This window comes from Diplotaxodon limnothrissa, linkage group LG7 (assembly GCF_057381915.1).
Source record: "Diplotaxodon limnothrissa isolate DT_005_m linkage group LG7, D_limnothrissa_male_GT1.1, whole genome shotgun sequence".
Lineage (NCBI taxonomy): Eukaryota > Metazoa > Chordata > Actinopteri > Cichliformes > Cichlidae > Diplotaxodon > Diplotaxodon limnothrissa.
In genome coordinates, this window is record NC_140602.1 from 63,213,138 (window position 1) to 63,225,769 (window position 12,632).

At 40.6% G+C, this 12,632-nt stretch overlaps 1 protein-coding gene across 1 annotated transcript; it reads left to right on the forward strand.

The window, feature by feature from the left end:
• Positions 1-759: 759 nt before the first annotated feature.
• Positions 760-11,464, forward strand: prrc1 (proline-rich coiled-coil 1). The gene is made up of 9 exons (XM_085358654.1): positions 760-806; positions 3,069-3,201; positions 4,668-5,051; positions 6,568-6,713; positions 6,929-7,031; positions 7,122-7,285; positions 7,863-7,966; positions 8,338-8,440; positions 9,940-11,464. Exons 2-9 carry the CDS (start codon positions 3,108-3,110, stop codon positions 10,153-10,155), a joined length of 1,314 nt encoding a protein of 437 aa, XP_085214780.1. The 5' UTR covers positions 760-806; positions 3,069-3,107; the 3' UTR covers positions 10,156-11,464.
• The last annotated feature ends 1,168 nt before the right edge of the window (positions 11,465-12,632 follow it).

The following is a 12,632-nucleotide window of genomic DNA, read 5'->3' on the forward strand; positions in this document are numbered from 1 at the left end:
ATTGATATGTCTAACCCTAACCCTTTTATAAATTTATAAAAATAAAAAAAGAATAAAACAATAAAAGCTAAGTGTGGTATAGCCTATTCTATAACAATGTCCTGGATTACATAAAACCATACATTGATCTGGACTTAGGAAGTGTGGAAAATAACCCACCACCAAAGGTTCCACGGCTACTGGTGTGTCCTCGCTTCACTGTAATAAAAACACAACACAACACGTTAAAAGTCAAAGAAAAACTCTAAAAGAGCACCAAGTTCGTTGTGCACAGTCAGGAGACAGTGTACATTTTAATAAAACAAGAAACCAGTCACACGCACAACCCTTTAAAACAAAATACAGAATACACAGACTGAATAGCTTGCACCACACGAGTAAATAGTGGCCTGTACTCCGGCTACAGAGACAACTAAAATGTTTCTCAGCTTTGTTATAATTTTCAATTCAGTCACATTTTAAATGCAGGTATTACATTTTCAGGGTTTTTTTATTCCTTGTATGATCACTCTTCATAAGTAAGAAGTCTGATGGCTTGTATACATTATTATGGTATAGTTTGAAATACACTACTTGTGATTTAAATTTTCCAAACACACAGTTTCACACAGCCGATTCCAGCCTGAATTTTACTTGGAATCAGATCGGAAAGGGAAATCAGTAGCCTCTCACATCACTAGTTTCGTAAGCCACGTAAGACGGCGGCAGGCGTCACGCTGGAGCAGACGTGGCAAAGCACCACGTCATCACTGTGGGTCGGCGCTTTATTATTATTTATGGGTGTATTGTGTTAGTACCGCCAGCAGGTGAGTAGTTAAGTTACTTGTTCTGTAGAGATTATCATAATAGTGGCACGTGTCGTGCTGAGTCTTTTTTAGAGAATTAGATAAAGATGTGTATGGTACTTTGTCCGTTTTGCTGTTTTTCTTTGGGGTTGTGAGGCACGTGTAAGTTGTGAACAGTCTTAAAAAACGCTACACTGCATTCATTTGGATCTCCTGTCGTTCTGTGGCGTGGCAGACACGGAACAAACCTTGTGTGTCCGCGTCAGACGATATAGATCCGCTTTGTTTCAGAGCACAGCGCTTGCCTCTTCGTGTGCGAAACTTAAGGTTTAACCCTGGGTTTTTGTACTACGAAGGTGGTTCATGTCTTACTGGGGTAAATCGCTGTAGTAGGTTGTGCTGCAAAGCCTGACCTGCAGCAGTCTAGATTCCAGATTAGAAAGGACCATGCGTGAATTCATGGTCTGCTGATCAATCAGAAAATATGATCACGCTTCCTGGAAGACCTCTGTGGAGACCGTAAGAGGGTCTTCTGTTTGTTTCTGTTGGGATCAAACAATTTTATTACTATATGCTCCTAAAACAGTGCATCTGATAACCTGCTCCCAGCATGTTATCTTCTGAGTTTTGGATTAAAATGCGTTGCAATACAGATTATTTTCTCTGGGAATATGTTTTACATGCGCAGCTTAATGCCCAAGTTTAACAGGGAATCTATGTGGGAACCTATGACGTCACTGTAAACTCCTGACGTACCATGTAACCTGAGGTGCACCTCCCGAGAATGTAATTACACAGTGGGTCAGTGCAGACTGCAGCTGTTATGATTGGTTTGTTCAACGCGCTTGAATCCTTATTTGCATTTCTGGCTACTTTTTCACCACAGTTGTTTTTTTGTTGTTTTTATTTAACAATAAGATAAAATCACTGCCTCAGAATGATCCATCTAAGGACTCACAAATCTACAAAACCAGTCAAAACTTTGGACACACCTTCTCATTTAATATTTTTTAAACTTTATTTTCATGACTATTTGCATTGTAGATTCTCACTGAAGGCACCAAAAAATAAATGGACACATATGGAATTATGTAGTAAACGAAAACTTGTTTTAGGCTCTTCAAAATAGCGTCCCTTTGCTTTGATTACTGCTTTGCACACGCTTGGCGTTCTCTCGATGAGCTTCGTGAGGTCGTCACCTGAAATGGTTTTCCAACAGTCTCGAAGGAGTTCAGAGATACTGAGCACTTGTTGGCCCTTTTGGCTTCACTCTGCGGTCCATCTCATCCCAGACCATCTCAATTTGGAATGGTTGTAATTAGGTTTAGGTCAGGTGATTGTGGAGGCCAGGCCATCTGATGCAGCACTCCATCACTCTCCTTCTTGATCAACTAGCCCTTACACAGGCTGGAGGTGTGTTTGGGGTCATTGTCATGTTGGAAAAATAAATGATCAACTAAATCCATTGGGATGGCGTTTTGCTGCAGTATGCATACTGACATAGGAGGGTGCAGCCATGCTGATTCTGTGTGCACTACACACAGGCATAAATGTGGGCAACAACACTTGTTTTCATAGGCTCCTCGAATCCTCAAAGGTTCTCTGCAGAAGTCTAAATCAGGCACAAGTCTACCTTACTTAAGCCAATAAATGAGGCTCAAACTGTGCGATGCATTGTCACAGGAAGGTGCATGTATCAATTTGTTGATTTAGAAAACCGAGGATACCTGTTCAATCAATAAAAAGAAGTTCACAATAATCTGCACTGGACGGCAGGCAGGCCAGTTCAGCACCCTTACTCTTTTAATACAAAGACATGCTCTTGTAATAGATGCAGTGTGTGATTCAGCATTGTCTTGCTTAAATATGCAAGGCCTCGACATCATCTGAATGGGAGCATATGTTTCTTTAAAATCTGTATATACCTTTTAGTATTGATGGAGCTGGTCTACCTGCAAACAACCATGGCATCACCAGTGCAATACTTTAGTTTATATCCACTAACTTAAAGCTGAAAGTCAGTACTAAAATATTGATTGTTTGATAGACAAAAAACATTGGTAGTGTGCAAAAAAAAAAAATAGAAAATTGTGTCTGTGTTCATATACTTATAGATTTAACTTGAGAAATTTCTAAATTTCTTCCTTGGTGTGAAAAAAGGTTTAATAAACATTATTGTCAGTCAAACTTTATGTGCTATAGTTCCCAGAGTGTACATGCAGGAAATGAACAATCGACCGACAAGTTGAACACAATATAATTCATCACAACATCTTATTGCAGCAATTCTGGGCTGAAGTTAAAATAAATACTACAGAGAATATGATGGAAGAAAGTGGGATTGAGACTACACCTCCTGCCAGCCCCACCCCTCTGACTGTGGGTGGCCCAGTCGGAAGCCTGCCCACCACTGCTGGTAAGACATTTGATGTGCAAATCAACATTCCCTTTGCTTGTAGCTTAGCTGAGTCGAGATTTTAAATGTCATTTGCTACAGTTCACATTGTTGATACAAATTCAAGATTGGTAATACGTGTAAATAAATTTTAATTGTGTTGATGTGGACATTATGGATACAACATCTATCAATTTTCTACCACTTATCCAGAGCTGGGTTGCAGGGAAGTAACAATAACAGAGAAGCTCAGCCATGTGGCTCCGCTTAGAAATTCTGTTCATAACAGAATCAATGACAAAGTGCATCCCTGATGAAGTCCAACATCCTCTGGAAACAAGTCCAACTTGTTGCTGGCAATGCTAATTAAGCACTCGCTGTGGTTGTACAGGGACTGAATGGCTTGTAATATTAAAACTGGAAAATTAATATTCAATTAAGACACTCACTTGCAACAGTATTGATACCGATTGTGCTGTCTTTGCCTTCTTCAGCTGGCAAGGCAAGGCAAGTTTATTTGTATAGCACAATTCAACAACAAGGTGATTCAAAGTGCTTTACAGAGACATTAGAAACAAAAACAAATAAAAAGCATGATTTAAAATTGAATAAAACAAGCAAATAAACTAACTAATTAACAAACAAACAACAGTATATAAAATCAAAACAGATAAAATCAGAACAGTAGATAAAATCAGTAGTTAAATGTAAGTTTTGAAATTTAAGCTTAAAGTGTGGATTTGGTGCTTTATTCAAATGCAGCTGAGAACAGGTGAGTCTTCAACCTGGATTTAAATAAACTGAGTGTTTCAGCTGATCTGAGGCTTTCTGGGAGTTTGTTCCAGATATAAGGAGCATAAAAGCTGAATGCAGCTTCTCCGTGTCTGGTTCTGACTCTGGGAACTGATAAAAGACCGGATCCAGATGACCTGAGGGATCTGGAAGGTTCATACTGGGTCAGGAGGTCATTGATGTATTTTGGTCCTAAACCATTCAGAGCTTTATAGGCCAGCATCAGAACTTTAAAGTCTATCCTCTGACGGACAGGCAGCCAGTGTAAAGACCTCAGAGCTGGACTGATGTGGCACACAACATGACAGCCAAACATGGCTCCTCCTTTCCTCAAAAGCTATAGTAGTTAACATTCATAACTCTAAATAGCAGTTTAGGAGTAAGAAGAGTAAGAAGTAAAACTCTCATTTCAGCAATATCAAAGTATTACACAGTTATCATAAATATTTACCTGTGCGGTGTGAATGTTAATATTAGCAATTTTACTTCTAGCAGTTACCTAATAGCGAGATGTTGCAAGGTAACCCGAGCAGAGAGTCTAGAGAACTAATTCAAGCAAATAAAGAGTGAAATCAGACGGGTTTCAGGCCTAAAGAGCAGAGCTGAGGATATAAAGACCTGCAGAGTGAGAAAATGGCAAGCAGATGAGTAGAGGGAAAGCTCTCTCTGATTGGATGTTTCTCTTTGTTTTTCAGGTCTGTCCACTTCGCTCCCTCTCCCAGGAACAATCAGTTCCCCCTCAGTCTCGACTTCTCTCCCCAGTGTCCCACCACTTCCTGCCTTCAGCAGCCCTCTGGCTGCACCGCTTTCCCTTTCTTCCCAATTTCCCCCCGCCTCAACACTGGCCTCACCTTTCACCAGCAGCTCTCCCGTCCCTCCTGCTGCCTCCTTCTCTTTGCCTCCTCAGGCCTCTTCCATCAGACCTCCTTCTACTGCTTCCAGCATGTTGCCCCCTCCTGTAGGTCCACCTGTATCGAGCTTCTCCGTGGGTGCAGGATATGACATCACACGGGGTCATGCTGGTCGAACCCCACAGACACCGCTGATGCCAACATTTTCCAGTCCTGCTTCTATACCAGGTCAGAGTGAAAAATGTGAAGCTCGGGTGAAATTTTCGAATCTGATAAACACATTTATGCTCTTTTAAAAACTGGAACCAAATCAGTTTGACACCCAGAATACCCACATACTAGCCAACACTAAATATTACTATCAAATTAGATACTCATTTGCAACAGTATTGATACCAACAGAGGCATCTTTGCCTTCTCCAGTTGAAAAACACCTTCACGTTATACCTGAACAGGCAAGCACACCTCGCTTGACTAGCTGTCATTCACAACACTGAACAACCCTTTTGAAAGCAATTTTGGAAGGTCCGTGAAACTCCAGTTTCTACACCACTGGCACTTAACATTTAGTTAAGTTATCATTAAGGATGCGGCTCGTGGTTATGGCTAATAACAAATCAAAAACATCAATGTGGGAGCAATGCTATCAGAACTGCCCATCTATATTATTATAATGGACCTAAGAACTGTTGTTTCTTATGAAGTCCCAGTAAAGTCAGCGGTCGAGTAGCAAGCCCCAAGTATGACTGGAGGTGCATTGAGTGTGAGAGAAGCTGACCTGAGAGAGAGGATCATGGTGAAGCTGGAAACCTGAACCCTTCATGGCCGATTACCAAGACAAATGTGAAGTACCCTCTGAAAGTCTGCTAGACGATGTGAATGCAGCATTATGGACAATCCATTACTGGGATGATTAGGAAACTAACCAGCCGATCTACATTATGACAGTAGTGATCACAGAGATGTTTGGCCACCAGATGAACAGCCACAAGGAGCAGTGCCCTCCATGGAGAAGGAGACTGGAGGCCAAGATCAAGGCAGTGTGGAAGGAAGTCAGCCAACTATTGGAGCTGCAGAAAGGTGCAATGAGGAAAGGGGTACCCAAGAAGTACAGCAAACTGTCCATACCTGAGGCCTGGGAAACTGCCATGCAAGGACTCACAGCCCTGGCCACATGCTTGAAGAGGTGTTCCAGAGAGATATGAGGCAGAAGAATAAACCAGAAGTTCTCCACAGAACCATCCAAGATGTACTCTAGGTGGCAGGTGACCAATATGAGACGGCACAGAGGCACTAATCATGGCAGCACAGGAACAAGCTTTAAGTACAAGATAGACGCCCGATAGTGTGGTACCACACCTGGGAAGACCTCATGTGCAGGTTTAGGGCCCCTGAGACACATAACAACAGGGTGTTGAAAGCTGAAATGAATGTCCCTTAACTTAGAAGTAAGACATAAGGGTAATAAATCATAGTCCTCAAACTCACAGCAGATTTCCAGAGCAGAGAAAGATCTAGCGTTGTTAGCTGAATTCCAAGACGACTGTGTAGTTAAAGTCTGTCAGACTACAGAATCAGAGACTGGAGAAGCAACTGCATGGGCTACCGCAGCAGCAACCTCACAATCTAGCCAATAGGGAAGCGCAAAACAGAACAGCAGCAGATGCTCAGAGGACATTCTGTAAACAATTGATTTATTTAAAAAAAAAAGTACAACTTGTTAAAAAATGTTCCATATTTTCAGGTGTGGTGTCCAACCCCATGCTTCAGCAGTCAGTCATTAGAGGAGGATTAGATACTGGATCTTCAATCACGTTCCCGGAGGAACAGGAGGATCCCAGAGTGTCTGGAGACACCAACAGTGGTGGAGGCATCTGGGGCTTTTTTAAGGTAGAATACAAATGTGTGAAAGGGGACTTTTGAAGCTTGATGTTCCCTATAGCTTTTTTGCGATATGGTTGGACATATTTTTCAAACATAAAAAGTCTTTACAATGATGAAGTTCTTCTTTAATTAAAGTTAATAGGAACAGTTGGTTAAGTGTGGTGTGTGTGTGTATATATATTTTTGGGTAGTCTTATTCTGTGTGTATTGTGTCCCCTCAGGGAGTAGCAGGAAACGCTGTAGTAAAGACAGTCTTAGACAAAACCAAACACTCTGTGGAGTCCATGATCACTACTCTTGATCCTGGCATGGCCCCATACATCAGTAAGTTACCCTGTTTTACCCAATTTAAAAAAAAAATGTACAAAACATTCAAATGTTCTTAATAAATGTTTCTGTGTTGTTCATCCTCAGAGTCTGGTGGGGACATTGACATCGTTGTGACTTCAGATAAGGAGATGAATGTGGGGGCAGTTAGAGATGCTTTCCAGGAGGTTTTTGGGCTGGCCATGGTCACCGGAGAGTCTGGTCAGTCAAACATTGCTCCACAGCCTGTGGGCTATGCCGCCGGTGTCAAGGTCAGTGGACTTCGCTTTTACGTTACTTCATTTCTTTCTCGTTCAACTTTTTTCAAGCATCAAATGTTTGTTTTCCTTGAATAGGTTTTATAGCTTATTTATTTATAAATGACATGGCTTTTAAGACCATCACGTGTGAAGATAAAAATGTATATAAATCATGCAGTGCTAGATTTGTTAAGAGGAAATATTTTGAGAACTGAGTCTTAATATTGTGGGAAAAACGAAACACAAAATAGGTTGCTTCTGAAAAATTGTGTGTAACCTTTTAATCATAATAACTGGATTGCATAGAGAGTTCCACATTTTATGAGTCAAGGCTCATTTTAGTTAATATCTCTACGCACAGTAAAAGAGAAAAATGTTAATTATGATGATGTATTAGTTTATTAAAATATCAGTCTGGTCATTTTTAAGTTTACTTATTTTTTTCTTAGTTCAAAATAAAATGCTGAAATATCCCAGTTACATAAGTATTACTAGTGTCTGAGTTTGTTTCAGTTTAGTTCTTGACAGCACTGATGTTTGCAGCTTCAGTCATACATGTGTGTGTCTGTCTGTCCCTGCGTGTCTGCAGGGGGCTCAGGAGCGCATTGACAGTCTGCGTCGAGCTGGTGTGATCCACGAGAGACAGCCAGTGGTCTCTTTAGAAAACTTCATTGCTGAACTTTTTCCTGACAAGTAAGAAGGTTTTGACTGACTTCTGAAAAGAAAGCACACACATTCTTAGAGGCCTAGCGGACTTTCTATCTCACAAACAGTGCACAGTACTGCTGTAAACAGCTTGGAGCATCCCATAAAAAACAAAAAAATGTGTGGATGCTGGGCTACAACAGTTTTCATCTACAACAGGACAGAAATGCTTTTTGACATTTCTATTCACCTTTCATCTTCCATTATTTACTTTATAATTAGTCATGTGTTGAATAAAATGCAAGCCAAATATTCACATGTTTGATGCAGTTTGATGTTTTTTTGTGGCAACAAACAAAAGCGTTAACATTTAGTTAAAAGCTCTAAAAACAACAACAAAACCTTCTTTTTGTTTCCAGGTGGTTTGACATCGGATGTTTGATCCTCGAGGACCCTGGTCAGAACATTCACATCGAGCTCTTCACTCAGGCGACCCCTGTAGCATTAGAGCACGTCCAGCAGGTATCATTTGGTTTACAAAGGAAGAGCTTTTCTGGTTGAAGTTTAAATATTTAAAAAAAATGTTCAGGAAAAAGAAACTTTTACAATTTATAAAACCAAACAGAAGTAAAACTGTGCGGGTGAGGGTGGCGTGGAGTTTTTTGGCTGTGTATACTGTATGTATGGTTGCTCCTGGGGCCTTGTATCTGTACGTGGAAAAAATGGTGGTCATGGGGAATGTTGAAATGAAGCCCTGCCTGCTTAAAAAGGCCTGTTACCTTCTGTAGTCAAGCTAAACCAACACTGCTTGAGTAAGTATTGTAGGTTTCCCTTAGTTTTTGATTTGTTATACAGTGGTCCGTCGTTATATCGCGGTTCAGTTTTCACGGCCCCGCTGTTTTTTTTTGTTTTGTTTGTTTTTTTGTTTTGTCACAGTGCGTTGTGTACTGCGTCCTGATCAACTGTAGACCATTTTCAATCAATTACATCGTGCCGTGTCTCCTGTACAGTACAGTTGCGTCCAGCTTGTCAAATTTACATAAATCTTCGCTAGCAGAAGACAACAAACACAAAAGGATTATAAGGAGCATTAAGTGAAACCAAAATGTCCGATAAGTCAAACTTTACTGAACTCATTCTTCTTGCTTCCTCTACTTCCGTACCATTGATTCATTAATGTTGAATTCTCTCGCAGCTGCTCTGTGCCCATGTTCTGGACCTGAAAACAGGGTTTGATCTTTGGTTTCATTCGATAATGCTGGACTTATTTTCGAAGATTTGAAGTTTGAGAGTGTTTAAACAAGAGAGAAACGTGTGAAAATGTCGATCCCCTTTCTGAGAAATGTGTATAAAGTGTGTAGTGAGGGGTTTTACAGCCTTAAACCATCTATAATAATTGTAAAAAATAAAGTTCGCTACTTTGCGGATTTCACCTATCGCGGGTTATTTTTTGAACGTAACACCCGCGATAAACGAGGGAACACTGTACACTCTACTGACAAAAGTATTGGCTTGCCTGGTTTTACACTCAAACAAATTTGAGTAGCATCCCATTGTTTATCCACAGACTTGAATATGTTGTCCGCCCAACCTTTACAGCTGTAATTCTTCTGGGAAGGCTTTCCACAAGGCAGGTAATGTGTTAGTGGGAAGGTCATGAAACTGGCAAACATATCTTGGGATGCTAGAACTAAACCCAACTCCTGAGCAAATAAGAGGGACCCATTGACAAATGTTTTTAAAAGCAATCTTCACGCCTAAGTGTTTGATTTTTATACACCTTAAAGTGATTGGAATCCCTGAATTTAATGATTTGGAAGGGTGAGCAAATACTTTTGGCAATATCCTGTCATGCTGGTAGAAGATAAAGTTTCCCACCTTTTTCAGGCTCTACAGTTTTCTCTTGACTTTTTGTCTTTGAACAAAAAATGTCAGGTTGTACCGTAGAATTATTTTATTCAAAATCTCCCATGTAGAAACCTGCTACAACTCACAGTGTTTTTGTAACCTTCCCCATATAGGCTCAGTCCATGACCCCTCCTGACTACAGCCTGCGCTGGTCAGGTCTGAGTGTTACCGTGGGTGAGGTCCTGGAGCAAAGCCTTCCCAACATCAACAGAACAGACTGGCACCAGGCCATGACAGGCCTAACCCAACGCCAGATGATCCACAGTGCTTCCAAAGCTCTGGCTGGTATCTACAAACAGCAGTTGCTTCCCAGGACTACGTCAGGCTGAGTGCGTCAAGTTTCTGTGACATACTGAGAGGAGGTGGACAGTAAACTAGCTGATGGGACATGAAGGTTCCACGTACCTCCCTCCATCCGTCTGTCCTGCACAACAAAGCCAACTGCACATTTCGTTAAAGATGTTTGTGCCCACAGACGTTTTGCTGGCATTCTCGTGTATTTTAATGGGTTTTACTGAAAATTTAGATTCCATTTTGTTACGATCAAGCTATAATGCATTATGATCCTCTCCATCCTTTTTAAAATGTTTATCAGTATAAGCACATATTAAGGCAAAGTTTAGTGTTTTATTTAGGCATTCTTATTGTTTGTCCCATTTGTACTTTTCTGTACCCTAAGTCCAGTTTAGAGGGAGTAATGCAGCAACTACCTGATGTGATTAGGCTGAGTGCAACATCAAGAAGCCCTACAATATAGGAAAAAATCTTTTTTAGGGGGGAGAATTTTCTACCATGCCCTAGGGCCATTATTACCAGCTACTCCCTATACAATGTACTAACTGCATGCCAACATTGCAGTTATCAAACATTAATTGTTATGATTTACTTTTATTTGTTGATACAATGCTCAATTAATACAAAAATAAATATATGTGACCATTTAACCCAAACAAAAAAAAAAGAGCCATGTCATTACAACATATCTATACATAAAAATCTTAATTTCACATATTGTTACCTTGATAAGTGTGACCTAAATTAACTTTGTAGCAAACAGCCGACATCTTCCTGATGCTACTGACCTCCATCAGCAGGATAGTACATCCTTCAGCATCACAAAAACTGCTAATGGATGGCTCAAGGACTGTAGCATGGAGTGTTGAGATTGGCCCAAGCCTTCCCTGATATAAATCCAGTGGAGGGCCACGAGTCATATTTGCAGATTCATTGGATAGCCACCCAATTAGTGAAGTATTTTGATTTCTTGTCCTACATAAAGACCATGACTGACGTGAATGCTAATACAAATTTATACATAAAGTGTTTCTGTCCCATGCAGCTAAACCATAACAATGATTTACTTAATTTATTTCTTAGGGCTTCAAGTGGTAAGAAACTGTCAGAAACACTAGATCTAACTTTCTGTCAGTTACAGTTGGGTGTAAAGAATATTCTTATGCATATCTTGTGCTGTGCCTTTTTACATAAATCACTTTGTAATGCTGATTTGGATGCCCCCCTCCTTAACCAAAGGATATATCACTGCTATATAATACTGTGCAGAATTCTTAAGGAACATTGGAGTTTCCTGAGAAGTCCAGCATAACATTCAACTCCAAAAACATTTTTTCTGTTCATTACTGGAAATAAATGACTATCAACAGTCTGGAAGTGTGTTTGGGGTTATTCTCCTGTTGAAAAATAAATGATATCCAACTAAATGCAAACTGGATGGGATGGCGCTGCAGGATGCTGTGGTAGCCGTGCTGATTCAGTGTGTCTTCAATTTTGAATAAATCCCCAACAGCGTCACCAGCAGACCACATTATCACACGTCCTCCACGTGTTTCACGATGGGAACCATGCATGTAGAGACAGTCTATTCACCTTTTCTGCATCACACAAAGACAAGGCAGGTGGAACCGAAGATCTCAAATTTGGACTCATCAGACCAAAGCACAGATTTCCACTGGTCTAATGTCCATTCCTTGTGTTTCTTGGCCCAAACAAATCTCTTCTGCTTGTTGCTTTTACTTAGTAGTGGTTTCTTGCCAGCTAATTGACCACGAAGGCCTGATTTGTGCGATCTCCTCTGACCACTGTGCAGTTTCCACTGAACAGTTGACGTAGAGATAGTTAAAATATCAATACTACAGTCTAAATATCAGGAGAGCAAATCAATATGCTTTCAGATGTGTGGCTACATGTTGTTGGAACTCTGTGTGGCATTTATCTGGGCTCTAATCTGAGGTGCTGTCAACTTGCTATTTCTGAGGCTGGTGACGCAGATTAACTTATTCTCAGCAGCAAAGGTGACTCTTGGCTTTGTTTCCTGGGGCGGTCCTCATGTGAGACAGTTTTGTTGTAGCGCTTGATGGGTTTTTGCAACTGCACTTGGGGACACATTCAAAGGGACACATTCACATTCTCTGCATTATTGTAGAGTCTTTGCCTTGTGAAGACCATTGAGGCAACTGTTGTTGTGATGTGGAGCTATATAAATAAAATTGAACTGAACTGAATACCATCATAATGAAGCCATGATGGCTTCAGGAAGATATGAACAAAGCAGTTATTAGTTGTATTAGTTGCTTTTAAACACAAAAAAGAAACCACCTTGAGGCATTCCAAATAGATTTGACTGGCGGTTCTATCCATACAGTTTTATGTAGTGATGAAACGTGAAATTAACGTATTGGTATTATTGCGTATTGCCCAATACCCAATCCCAATACCTCAAAGTAGCTGCCCAAGTGCCAGGAGGTGTTTCAGGTTGGGTGCAGGTTGGAAGACTTTGATTAGAAAT